Source organism: Bombus vancouverensis, chromosome 9 (genome assembly GCF_051014615.1).
Source record: "Bombus vancouverensis nearcticus chromosome 9, iyBomVanc1_principal, whole genome shotgun sequence".
Taxonomy (NCBI): domain Eukaryota; kingdom Metazoa; phylum Arthropoda; class Insecta; order Hymenoptera; family Apidae; genus Bombus; species Bombus vancouverensis.
The window spans coordinates 8,529,463-8,543,747 of NC_134919.1; the positions used below are offsets into that span (position 1 = coordinate 8,529,463).

Here is a 14,285-nt window from a genome sequence, read left to right on the forward strand (position 1 = left end):
TGAAGACTGAATAGATTCTAGATAAGTCACTTTAAAACAAGAAGGTTAACGTTGATCGTCCGAACAAGAACTTATCGAAGATTTGCCTATTGATGTTCTAAAATTTAGGCTCCAAGAAACATTACTGTTCTACATTTTAAACTTATTTTATCACAGAAAAATTACTGTTTGAAAAAAGTATCACGAAATACGTCTCGCCCTGTTGAGAAAAATACACAGAACGCATATATAGATGTGCAGACAGAAAAATCGCGAACATAGATACGGTAGATAATTCTTAGCTCGTTGTCTGTCTCATAACTGGCCATAAGTCAACTATTCATGGGCACCATATAGAGACAACGTCGAGGCAGTTTAATACAAGCGTGTCGGTATTTCAACGTGGACGCAGAGTCCTGAGTCGCGGCCGACGAATTCCGAATTTTGCGCCTTGTTTCGTTTCATAATTACATATATTCACGTGCAAAGCAGCGAAACGACGAAACAGGGACGAGTCTCATTTTCACTGATAGAAGATAATTAAGTGCGATCCCGCAATCCGTACCTGTGAAATTCGAAATGAAAAAAAAAAGAACGAGGAAGAAGAAGAGCAGAAAGCAATGATGAATAGAAACGCAGACGAAAACAGGCGAAAAGAAGGCAAAGTTCAATAGTCGAGCGGTGTAACAAAACGCTTTGGTCGGCGCTTTCGAGTCCACGGCGCGTTTGCATGTTTCTCTCTTTCGATCCCTTCTATATATTTCTCTCGTTCTGTGTTCTCTATCCCTACGTATTTACCGGTGCGTTCCATTTCACGTGACCATCCTAAATACCTTTGTCACTGCTCTCATTCGAGGGATATATTTCCGAAACAGTATTAAAGTTGCGTAATTATCGCAGTACGCGATCTAATGGATTAAAAAGAGGAGAACGAAACGTTTCTTTGAAATTTTAATTTTTTGAGCAGTTATTTCGAAAGCTATCGAACGTTGAATCTCTTATAAGCAAATCTATACATCACTGATTACACAATTTTAAATAACATCATTTATTTCTCTTCGACTAACATAAAATTTACCCAAATTGTTCTTCTAAATGTAGAGGCTAAATGATTTAAAATGAAATTAGTCAAGTAAAGTGGGACAATCTGCCTCCAGTCCTTCTCATTCTGTTTTCTGTTTGAGTAATATTTTCTCTTCTCATCTTTATCTTTATTATTCTTTCTGTCTGTCTTTATATCTTTTCCTCTCTCTGTTTTTATTTTGTCTGTTATTCCATAACGTCGGGTTAATCACATTCGTTCTGGTAGACAGTAATATTATTGCGGACAAGTTTCGTAAGGAATGCACCTTTCGTTACAACATGTGTTGGAATGTTGTTTGTTGTTTTTTGTCGTAAAGAAGCTTTTGTTACACCCCTCATTATACCCTCACCTGCATGAAGGATATCTTTGCAAACGTTGAAAGCTTTCCTTTCTGACCGGTATATATTATATACTATAGTTTTCTTGCATCATGATTTTAATTAATTCATACTGTGCGATTTCTCTCGATCTTGATCGTTCGAACAATTTTATTCGATCGCGCGAATTACATTTGAACGCTCCCGACATTTTTATTTCCTGCACGACGCGATGCATACTCGAATCGGTGATTGAATTTATTTATGTGGAAGAAACTATTCTTTTTAAATCGTTAGTTTATACAGCTATGGATCTGCAAATTTCAGATCCAAGCAAGAGAGAATTTCTACACCATTTATAAAATATTTCTTGAATAAAATTGAGCATTAGCTGTTAATGACTTCTCTTATTGAAAAAGCTGCAATTGAAAAAAATGACACATAGGAATATCGTATATATGGATGTGTAATTTCGCAAGTAGTTATTCTAAAGTCTGAATTGGAAAAAGTAAAAATTCTAGGATTATCTGGGAATTTAGAAATTCTGAAATTTGATTGATAAAGCTATGTATGAAATTTGGAGGAAATATTTATGTGGCAATGGTACAATATATGTATAGTACAATTTTATACCGACGATTATAATGTAGAAACTAAAGATCATAAGAGTTGCAATATTTTAATATGTTTGAAGTCAACAACGCCATATATACTTGAAATAAATTTCAATATCAAGCTAGTGAACTAATCGTATAAAAATAACATGATGGAATATAAAAATGAAAAGTAACACTCATCTGTAGCTTAATTCTTCAACTTCGAAATATAGCTACTTTTGAATCAGCTTGCACAATTGAATTAATATTATTAGTGAAACTTTGGAAATCGTAAATTACAATACAAGTTATCAGCATTGATAGATACGAACTTGGTGATAAAATAAATCAAATTTTACAGAAATAAATTTGACAAATTGCGAGTCATCTGATGATCAATCACCGATCCGAGCAAGTAGTGCGATTTGATTTTTTCTTGGTATAAACACGCGAGTATCGTAGAAATATCATTGTTATACCTGAAGTCATGGCAACACGCGTTTCAATCATAATCATTTCGCATCCTCAACACGAGCGGATTCTCCTTACTTAGAAATGTCCAGATGAATGTCACTGAATGTGCAAACATCTCTAAACATGCAGCTGAGGGTAGCCAATCTTACGATGAGTTTTACGTTCTCTATCCGCACCAATTTAAGTTTCGTAAATTTGCATTTTAACACAATCTCAGGGGATTCGATCAGTTTTGCGAACAACAATAACGACGATTTGCTGTAAACAAATTATTGTAATGTAAAAGCTCCTACGTTTCTCGTACCTGAAGGACGGAACGCATCAATACAGATCGTTTACGTGGTCCGATGATTCAGACAATAGTTTCTTGATTAATTGTCACGTGAATTGCAATTCTTTTAATTTCCTTTTGATTTTAGTTTACACGAGCATGAAATAAATATAACGCGAGATCATTGCCTTATAGGAGAACTTAGATAATTTGTGAATTCTTATGTTTCTTACACCTCGCTGGTTCGCGACGGAATTCGATACGAATGTTAGGTGAATTTTCATTTTTTGGCGATAAGATGCGTTGAAAAATTGTTCGAAAAATATTAAACGTTTGTTATAAAACTTTGTTATAAAACTGCTCTTCATTGGTTAAAGGTAGATAATATTTTCTTATTCTAAATTCGATGATTTATACGTTGAATATGTTCAATAATATTACCTTTAAAAAAGTAGAGGTAATACTCCAATGTATTTTTATTTTTCAGAGTAGTTTATCTTTAAAAATATTGCTTATATTATTTGCTACTCATATCTTCAAACATACAGACTATAGCTCAAAATTTGAAAGTAAACGTCATTGAATCAAACAATATCAACTATGGTATTTTATTATTCAGTGAATTATTCAATTTTAAATATATAAACTAAATGTTTAACATATAATATAAATCAAGTATTGTGTCCAAGATCGAGATCTCTTTTTTTATAATCCATAAAAAGTATTCCTACACACCCAATATAAATATTCTTGCTTGCAATATCCTTTTTATTTTTTTTTTTTCATCATATTTCCGAAACCCTTTTACCTTTTAAAAATTTAAAGAATGTAGATTAGAACCAAAAATTGCCTGATATTTACCGAATTCCATAACGAACTAGTCGGGTCTTCAAAATAAAAAAAAAGAGTATTGGAATTTTGTTATTTATCGACGTTCCCTTGACAGACAGTACGATTAAAATCCTAATTTCGCGGCTACAAGCGTGATGTTTTATGTCTCGATTTTTGTACATAGTTTGTACATGTATATAGCTCTATGTCGTTTCGATGTTTGATCCAGCGATCCTGTTTCATTATCCAACATGAAGAGATTGCAATATCACCACGAGGTGAGGCCATGTCATCTACATGTGTACAGACGGCTTGATTGAGATAGATTTTGTAAAGCATTGTAAATTGTGTCGAAAAGTACTATATATACATATACATACATATATAAATGTTACACGAAATTCGAAAGTTTATCGATTATTACATGTGTAAGTAAAACCTGCTAATGTAATGGATTCTATTATGTAAGATTTATCTCGATTATTATGTCGTTCCGATCATACTAAATGGACCAGCACAAAACAGGCAAACGTTCAAATACTCAAACTGATTACCAACTTTATTTTTCAATTATTAGACATATAAATTCTTCACGCTAGTAATCAAATCTATTCAAAATAATTTTTAAATTGATTTAATAAAATTTAATTTTTAATCTAAGCTGTTTAAAGATATATGTGATTATTTCACAAATTACAGTAGCGAAACGCAAGGAAGAAAAGCGACGTTCGGTGTCCGAAACGAATCTTAACTACTTTCTAACACTTAATCGTTCCTGTTTTGTGCAGCAACATATTACTCACACTTAACCAAGCCGCAGTTTTTAAGCAATCGCGCTTACAATATCGATCTGTATTTTTACGAAACCCCTAACGATCCATGCATATACCCGCTTGTAATACGCTTAAGTCTGTGTCAGTCTCTGAGTCCCAGAGATACCAATATCAATGGTGGACCTCGTTCAGCTGGCATAGCGCAAAAAAGAAAAACGTAAGTGTCCCTGGTCGTTTGTACCGGTGGGCATCTCTCTCTCGTGTTAACGATAAGAAAACGAATTGTACTACACGTTGTATCTGGGAAGTGATCTTTCTCTGTTACGTATAGTGTCGGACGCGAAAGCAGAGACCCGTCATCGGCGGCGACAAAACGAACAGCGGTATTATTGCGGCGGTGCATTGTACGAAGATATAATAAAGCACGAACTGCTGGAACATCATGATTCGTCGCACGTCACCTCCAACGTGATTTCTCTTCTCTCTGTTTGTCGTAGATATATATATATATAGACGACGACCACTGTGCGCGGACTCCGATCCCTCTCGCACATATATATATATATATTATTACCTGAAATTTATGATTACTCGTGTTGTTCTCCCTGTGCACCGATCTATTGTCCATGGTTATCACTACGGGTTACGGCAATATCTCTTAGATCTGAGATTTTATTTACAATAGCGAGCATATAAATAGAGCAGTTCAACTTAATTTAACATTTTTTTTATTTAAACATAGAAATTTGAAATTGTATTTTCTTTTAGTCTATATTTTATATTTTACATTCTATATTTTACGTTTATAATTGTCCAAAATGCAAGAAACGTTTTTTTAACTCCCATATTGTAGACGAAAGGGAAAATGAATTTTTTCACGGTGCAATTAGTTGATTTTACGAGTGATAATTTCCCTATTTATACGTTCGCCATTATAATCGAAGATCTGACAAGACGGTGAGAAGGACCTGCCAATCGAGATGAAAGAAGGAAAGTGAAAAATTGAGAGATTTATTTCTAGAGTTCGATACTGCTAAAGCATTTATTATTTTGTATTAATTTTTCCTTTCGTTAATTCGATCGCTATATACAAATTTGAATTTTACGAATCATTCGGTGCCGTAAGCTCGTTAAAAGTTTCCTGCTCTACACATTAACTTACGATCCTTTGTAAATTGCCAATCCCACACAAATTGTTGCAGTATGCGTGGACCAAATTAGGTAACTGTTACGTCTCTGTGTCTTTAGCCTATTCTCCTCATCCATCGCGTCAACATTATTATCTTACGTATGTACAGCTTGAACCTCTGAACGGTAGCAACCCGAAGGGACGTACCGCAAAGGAACAGTGAACGAAATTACGAACGTTGGATCAGTGATGAAAATTTTCACTATTAAAATCTATACATCGAATTTGGCTTGGAAATGAAAAATATCTGGAACAATGTAAAATATGCCTTTCTCGGTGTTAATCTACCTTGTAAATGGAGCTTTTAGTTCGAAACCTACAGCACTCGATATTTGTCATTTCCACGCCAGTAATTAGAATCTCTCGTGTAATCGGGATGCAAGAAATTCGTATCACGATTTCTGAACATATTTCACGCCAATTATGTAGAAGTATATACGTCTTTTTCATATTTTCATTTAACCATCGATTATATAAAAATATATCTGCTACGTAGCAGATTGAAACTAGTTTAAAATCAATTGAAATCGCATCACTTTCTACAGTCGCAAACTTTTTTACAATTTGAATATAAAGTCTATACTTTCCTTTCTCCTCCAGTAAATATATTTCATATATATTGGAACTGCAAATTCTCCAATTTCGATTTTTAGAAATATCATCCCCTTAGTTTGAGAATCAATTAAGTCACGCGGCTGTATGAACTAAATTTTAACATTATAACTTACGTATCTTTCATAACGATAAACATGCTCTTTTATGAAACATGCTCTTTTTTTTATTCAAAATTAATCTTAGAAAAGATTGTTATAAGAAGATACTATAAAACTGTAAAAGAATACCAATTAGAAAAGGCGTATTGTTAGGTGATCAGTGGTTAAACTAGACTAACATGAAAAAGATGTACATTCTACGTGACCATCGTGAAACGTGTTAAGATAGTTCGATGTTTTGCTTGATAGTGCGCGTCCTATTTCTTTGCATTTGCACATACGAGATGCAAGGCCAAGAATACCGTTACCCTAATAAGGAACCCTCTGGCCAGACACTCGATGGTAGAGTGCAGTTCCAATGGAAATCAAGCAGAGAGAATTCAACAGCGTCAGCAGCAGTCAGTCCACCAGACGAGTTGTCGATAGTGCAGTACCTGCTATGTCACTGTGTAGAAGTTGTCGTGTTCCCTTTCTTCCCGGATCCCCATTATTTACCTATCATTCGTCAACTATTCTTTCCTGATCCACTTTTTTTTTAGCTCTCTTTAAAGTAGAACATAGCTTCCGATGCACGCCGGCAGCCATTCGATCATCATTTCTCCGTGCACTATCCTTCGAGAACGTTGTTAAGAAATCGGGCGAGGCCATACTCGCAGTGACTTTTCTAGAACAGTGCGGCTTGAATTCCTGAGACTCCTTGCCCTCATCAATGGTTCCTTACAGACCAGTTTCATGTTCATATACTACTATTTCAATAATATCGAATAGTTCGCGCGATACAACGAAGTGCGATGGTTCATTACGAATAAAGTGTATATGAAAATAGAAAATGATTTTTCTTATGAAACTGGTCTTTATAGAATGCCTTCATTGTCTGTCTATCTTTATGCTTCACCGTCTCACGTACATACATACACTAGCCGTTTAATGTTTCCTCTTTTTTCTATAGAAGTATATGTGTATGGTAGACATTGTCACTTTTTTCATCTTTTTTTTTTCTCGTTAGAAGTACTTGTACAGTCTAAAAAAAAAAAAGAAACCGTCTTTGAACGAGTGATTATTCAACAGGCCGCATTGTAACTGTAAAGTCTTTGCGGAGATGAGCCGCAAACAGCGTGACTAACCGCCCAATATCGTAGCTTCGAACGTGAGTAAACTGTGACGTTGCTCGACGCTTGTCAAAACGGACATTGCTCGATCGTTGTTGGAAAATCGATTATAAATCTCAACTACTACGTCGAGATACTTTTTATTTGTCGTGTCTTTCACCTTTAGATCTGTAGCGATCAACGGACTTTTACAGAAACTGAACCAAAAAATGTTTCGATAACTCTCGACGATGTAACGAAAAAGAATCGATTTTTCCTACGAAACGACGAAAAGTACCGTAGTCTTTGGTTCTCCAGTTCGCATCTTGGTGACGCTTTTGGCTGTCGCGAAGTTACGAGCTCGATTATTTTCGTATAATCGAACAAATCGATTATACGAAGTTTCACGGCTCGACAAGTTCGAGGGGAGAGCTAGAAGGGATACTGCATGTGTCACAGCAATGCGCACCGTGAATCTCGGAAGCGTTGACGCGCGCGACATCCCAACAGTAGGTGTTCTTTCTTTTCTTTTCGTTTTCTTCTTTTTCTTTTTCTTGCGTCTGTTCTTAATTATACCAGAAAGGAATGTGAGAGAAAGAGAAAGATAAAAGAAAAATGACAAAAACTAGAATTCGAACATTCAGCCTGAGATCAAGTTTTGATGAACATGTTAATTAATCGATCTTCCTTTTTTCTGTTTCTTCAACGCTCTAGTTGTTCAGGATTAAGCCTCTGCCAGTGTTAGTAAGTACCGCCACTTGATCTGGTGTGATTGGACTGCTGTAGTTAGAAGGCTATGCGTTTATCATACATATATACATATCCACATTACATATTACGTTTGAACACACGCATATTGTGTACCGTGTGCGGTGTGAGTCTGAGTAAATAAGTTCTGAACGATACGTCAATGTTAAACGCTCCGAAAGTGGAGGCACTGCTCGTGAGTTAATCGTGTGTTTAATCATTTCCCTTCGTGAGTTTGGTTTTCTTTTCTTGCTATAATCTTAGCGTGCCATTTAACAACTAATCAATATAGTCACATATACCTATTTATTGATTGTGCATTTTGAGATAAATAGTTATGTATAATATATATACGTGCAATATCGGTACGCTTGATATTGAGTTTTCAAAGAAAATATTTGATTAGAAGATATTAAAAATGTTTTTCGCAGCGAAATATTAGGATTCATATATGTGAATTAACAATTTCTTTGAAAGTCTGCAATTTACCCAGACCCAAGCTGCACGATCATTCAATCATCATACCATATGCAATGGCAAGAAAGTAGGCTTCTATTTACTTCATTCGTTCCCTGCATTTTTCAGTTCTTCGTTTTATATAGTTCAATATCTTTCTAGGTTTCTGGATGTGATTTAAATGAAAAAAAAAAAAAAACGTTTCGAGCGCGTATTACATTCATGAAAGAAACCCTTATCCTTTTTTCCTTTTCACCTTTCCATGTCCATCTTTCTCTTTCGTCTAGTACACCTAAACACGAGAGTCTTCCTTTTTACTGCTAATGCAACGAAACACTGTTATGGCGAGCCTCGTAGTCACTGAGAGGCGTAGATGATTGCGCGACCATTGAACCATCATATTAGATTTAGCTGTAGAGACTAGGCCTGTACGAATATACCAATCTCTTCTGACTTTTTTTCACTCTTCAACTTTCATCTAGACTATCTTATATACTTTACGCTTAATCCTCGATCTCTTTCCAATCCCTAATTTTATAGCGAATATAAAAATATACAAAATTTATAAACTTTCCTACGAAATTTTTCTCCTATGAAATCTATCGGTCATGTAAGAAAATCTTTGTTATTTTGAACGTAACGCTCAAGAATTATAAAATACTATTCAACGAATACGAGAAATGAGTAAAGTTTCTCGATTGAAAGTTTCAGAATTATTTCGCGTAATTTCATGCAAAATACATGTTGTTTGAACGATAAATTACCCATCTGTCATAAAGTCGTTTAAGTTTTTAATACGTATAATTTGATTTAGATGATATCGATTTAATTCATTGCTTCTCGAGGTTCTCTGTTTTATTAAAAACATCATGTTATTCTTCATTTAGCGCTAGCCAGCTTTCGTTGTTGTGACCATTGTGTTATGTACCACATATATTATTTTCTAAAAATTAATAAAAGGATACGTATGAAGATTTTCGTTAATATTCAAACTTATAAAAATTACATAAATGATCCAAACGAATTGTATAATGAGTGTTTAACTGTTTTAATTCTACAGATATATAGCATGAATTCTTGATCAACTGTTTCTTTTCAACTTATCAATTTATCAATGCATTTCTAATTAATGATAATTATAAAAATTTTCTATGTGAACATCTATAACCAAAAACATTATTTGTTCTGTAAACATCTTCAAATTAATAGAATATGCATGATTATCATATATCAGTAGTTTTCACCCACGTATACACTGAAGGGACTCACATAATTCGTATCCTAAACCATATAAAGAGCTCATACTTCCCATCAAATAAGCATCATTTAAAAAGATGCATTCAACGAACAGCTGAAAAGACTTTCTCGTTAATTGACTATAGATCCATTGATAATTCGACCGGTTCGATGCTTCAGCCACTCAAATGCTTTCCATCCGCCAAAATAAAAAAAGAGAAAAACAAAAATGCCAAAACATTGTCAATGGTCGAAATTCACGCAATTAATTCGTACAGAGCCGCGCTAGAATTATGGTAGATGACCTGAAAAACCATTTTTTCGGAAGCAGAGATATTCGTGCAGGGCTGGTTTCTCATATAAACACACGAATTTCATTACTCACTATACATACCACCGTCCCTTTGAATTCATTATGAATCATCGTCGGCATATTTTTCGATTGCGAATGATACGCGCCGCAAGTCAGATGCCATTTTTATTGTCACTCAGCATTATTATTCTATTCCTTCGTATGCCGTATGTCTTATTCGCACATTTTAATGTAGAGCCCGAATGCATATTCTGCATATCGCGCATTTTTCAAGCGTGTACGTGTGCGTATGTAGCGTGCGTGTGTGTGTCGGTGTGCTGTGTACGTACTACTGTGCAGCATCTAGTGCTTCAGCTTATTGTCGAAGATAAAAAGAAAAAAGAAAAAAAAAAGAGAATGAATGTACAGAAAGAAAAGAAGCGAGTCACTTTGTTCATATATATGCATCGCTAGATGAACGATCGTTGCACTGATTTTAATACGATTTAATAATGACAACGAGAATCGTATAACTGTCGTTCTAGTGTCGTTCAACTTTTTGATCCGACCCGCTATCTGCGAACGTACGTGTAAATATAGGATGACAGCTTTTTTAATCAATCGATCATTTCTGGTCACTAATAGACTTTCATAACCTGACAGACTTTCAATGCGATTTAATAGATTTTTCTTCTGTTCCTAATGGGTTGTTAATAATTATGAACTAATGCCGCGTGTGATTACTATACAAATGCTTTACGAACAGAGATTTATGCTTCTGCAATAATTACAGATGTGAAAATGGAATTTATTGTAAGTTCACGTTCGTGTAATTATTCATAATCATCGTAAAATGTATTTAATAGAAAGATGTTATTTGGATATGATAACTTTGTAATATAATCTACGAGCAAAGATAAAAGAAAAATTTGATTAAAAAATTATCGTTGAGCTTTGAAACGTGCTCTGTCCTTGCTCGAATTGGATAAAAATGTTTGGAATAATTCGCACACGAATTAAACAAATATTAATTCTTTTACTTGTTTTTTGATCAATATAATTTTAATTCGTATTTGGAATTTAATTCTTATATATTTATTGAATACATAAAGATACAGAAATCGGCCTGCGAATACCATTTTGATTGAACAAATTTAATAAAATTTTAATTCTCGTGAAATTGCAACGTTTCGTTAATTAAAAATACACACTAGAATTTTATGTTTGCTTTTTCGCGATATGGAATCAATATGTTATTTATATGAAAAGAATTTATTATTAATCCTACTAAAATATTTTTATACCTACTACAGATATGCATATAGATTTGATGAAATATGTTACTCTTATTTTACTTTAACTCGCAGATTGCATTACCAAAATTGCAGAAGTATCCGAATATTTTATTATCGAATGTCTTTCATAATACTCATTATAACATTACACTGTAATTTGAAGGTGAACTTTTTACTATGTCGAATCAAGTATTGAAACCCTTCACTTCCGTCATGTTCATAAGGAAACAATGAAAAATCCCCTTTCGTAAAGTGTTTTTCGATGCTTCAAAGGTGTGAATGATTCGTGCTACGCATCGATCGCTGATAGCAATTCAAGCTGAGTACAAAATCTCGTTGTAAATGCCTATGTCGCGTTGCGCTTACTCGCTGTAAACGCATCAAACGCTATCAAACTAGATCGGAGAAAGAAATGGAATGGTATAGAACCAACAATAATAATCTAACAAACTAGTTATTTCATTAAAACGAAGTGTACATGCTGTCTGCAAGAACTATCGCCAGCGCCAAATCGCTTAGCGTTTGTCGCATTCTTCGCTTATTTTTCGCAGTGGTTCGATTAATTTGCGATAGCATAACCTGGGCTAACGTAAGTAGCATCGACACAGCGATCGATAACGTCGTAGAACGAACGTTTCGCCGACGCGTTTTAGGCCAACGATTAATTTATCTTCGATGTGATTCTCTATTAACCTAAATGGTGTCGGTGATCTGAGTGCGAAAATTGTCAAGTGTCACCCCACCACCACCCACAATTTGTACGATTACTATGTCACGATACCAATTTTCTGCACCGTTAAACTGTTGTTATCATCTCTCTTTTTTATTTTTCTTTCATTTTGTTTCCTCTCTGTCTCCCTTTTCGCGTCACAGTAACATTTTTGAGCAGTGTCAAGAACTCTCGATGTCATTTCACCGATTTCATATAGGATCACTGATACAGCGACCAATCGAAAATGATCTCGTTGAATAATGCGACAAATAAAGCTAATAGTTGAATCTTTCTGCACCGACAGATATTCGTTCGAGCACAATTCGACTATGATCCGTTGGAAGATGAGCTGATACCGTGCGCACAAGCTGGAATCGCGTTTAAAACCGGCGATATACTGCAGATCATCAGCAAGGACGATCATTATTGGTGGCAGGCGCAGAAGGATAACGCGGCCGGTTCCGCGGGATTGATCCCTTCGCCTGAACTTCAGGAACGACGTATCGCTTACATGGCAATGGAAAAGAACAAGCAAGAACAAGGTAACAATTGAATAATTGGTGTGGTCAAGTTTATTCGTAGATGAGCGCACAAGCTAGTTGTTTTTTAAGAGAATATTACTTTTACTTGTAACAGACCAAATGTCCAATGATTCATATTTCAATGAATGCTAAAGAAAAAGATTCGTTTATATGTATGTATAAGTTGAAAAACTAAAATTTTATACATATGTCAGTATAATAGTCAAACTGACCAATTTCTTCGGAGTGATCGCTTGCTTCCTGAAAATGAGACTAAACCATTAGATATATGCAATACATATTTTAATGAAGTTATGAGTTTTCCAAGAATTTGAATGAGAAAATTCATAGCTTTAGGATGATATATAAAATGATCTACAAAGATAAAAATAACTACTATAAGAAAACGTATAGAAAGGTAATATAACAGAATTGGGCATTTCATTTGTTACGCTATAATAATATGAATATTTAATAATTATCATCAGAAATGCAGTTTTTGAGTTAATCTTTTTGTTTGAAATTAACCTGCAGCGGCTATCATACAATTTTCTATTGATTTGTAGCTTATAAGCACATGTTTGATATAGAAACATCTTTTCTTCAAATTTATAGTATTTTTTTATAAACAAAATATGGTCTTTTTTATCTATTTAAAATATATACTATTTCTAATCATGGTCCATTATAAACAGCGTAATTTCATTCTCAAGAATTTAGTTGTTGTGGAAACGAATTAAAATAAATTCTTTACCCTTTATTTCTATGATTTTTTGGCCGATCCCGAACAGGAAAATTTATATGTATTCTCATGTGTTCCTCTGTAATTTTCTAATTATACTACAGAAAGAAGTAGTTACTGAGGGTTCATAATATAGTTGTGCATTATAACGACGTTTAATATCGTAATTAATAAACGTGAATTTACTAATAGGTCTAAAGTATTCATCATGTTGCTTGTATATTATCAAGTCGTACAACATTTATTTCCACTTAATTCTATTACTTAAAACAACAGTATAAATAATTTCATCCTGTTAACATCAAATTTAAATATTTTCTGAAATACACATATTTTCACCAATTTTCCCTGGCTATCTCGTAACGAGATCAAACCTGACTGTCAAGAGGATTTGATCGCATGAAGGATAAAACACGAAAAGCAGCCGTAATTAACTTCTGTGATATGACTGCAGCAGTAAAAGAACGTTCTTTTTTCTCTCTCTCTCTCTCATCATGTAGTCTAGCATCGAACGAGTTCAGGGTAATTATAGGTTCCAGCAGATCGCATTCTGTCTGATATTCAGAACGGAAAACGAAATATTTTCGCCGCGTTTTTACCATTGCCTTACTGTATCCATTATCAAACCCTGTCACGTTTGATTCTCCGATTAATTTCCACTACTCTCGCTGCTGCCATGAAACAAATGTGCTGGTGAATATGATGTCATGTATGTGTTGTTAGATGTGCGCAGATTTTCAATGGAGCATGTAGTATCGTTCGATGTCAGTCATGTCTATCGTGCGATACTGGTTCACGAGAAATCTACCAAGTTCATTCTGCGTGTTTTTTTTCTCTGTTTCTTTCTTTCTCTCTTCATCTCTCCAGCGATGGAACGAATGATTACGAAAGTGTTTCAATGATTGATCGTGCGTGGTTACAAATAATGAAATTGCAATTTTCAATCGAACGAGCCCACGCAGTTCGATT

General features: G+C 34.4%; 1 protein-coding gene across 10 annotated transcripts in view; it reads left to right on the forward strand.

Moving 5' to 3' along the window:
* Positions 1 to 14,285, forward strand: part of CASK (peripheral plasma membrane protein CASK) — a 263,280-nt gene that overhangs the window by 238,075 nt on the left and 10,920 nt on the right. For 7 of the 10 annotated variants that reach the window (XM_033346211.2, XM_076621758.1, XM_033346216.2 and 4 more), the window contains 2 exons: positions 8,030 to 8,059; positions 12,358 to 12,595. In XM_033346211.2, coding sequence (XP_033202102.1) covers positions 8,030 to 8,059; positions 12,358 to 12,595 — 268 coding nt within the window. The remainder of the gene's footprint in view (positions 1 to 8,029; positions 8,060 to 12,357; positions 12,596 to 14,285) is intronic. The other 3 variants (XM_076621760.1, XM_076621761.1, XM_076621765.1) reach the window with 1 other exon arrangement.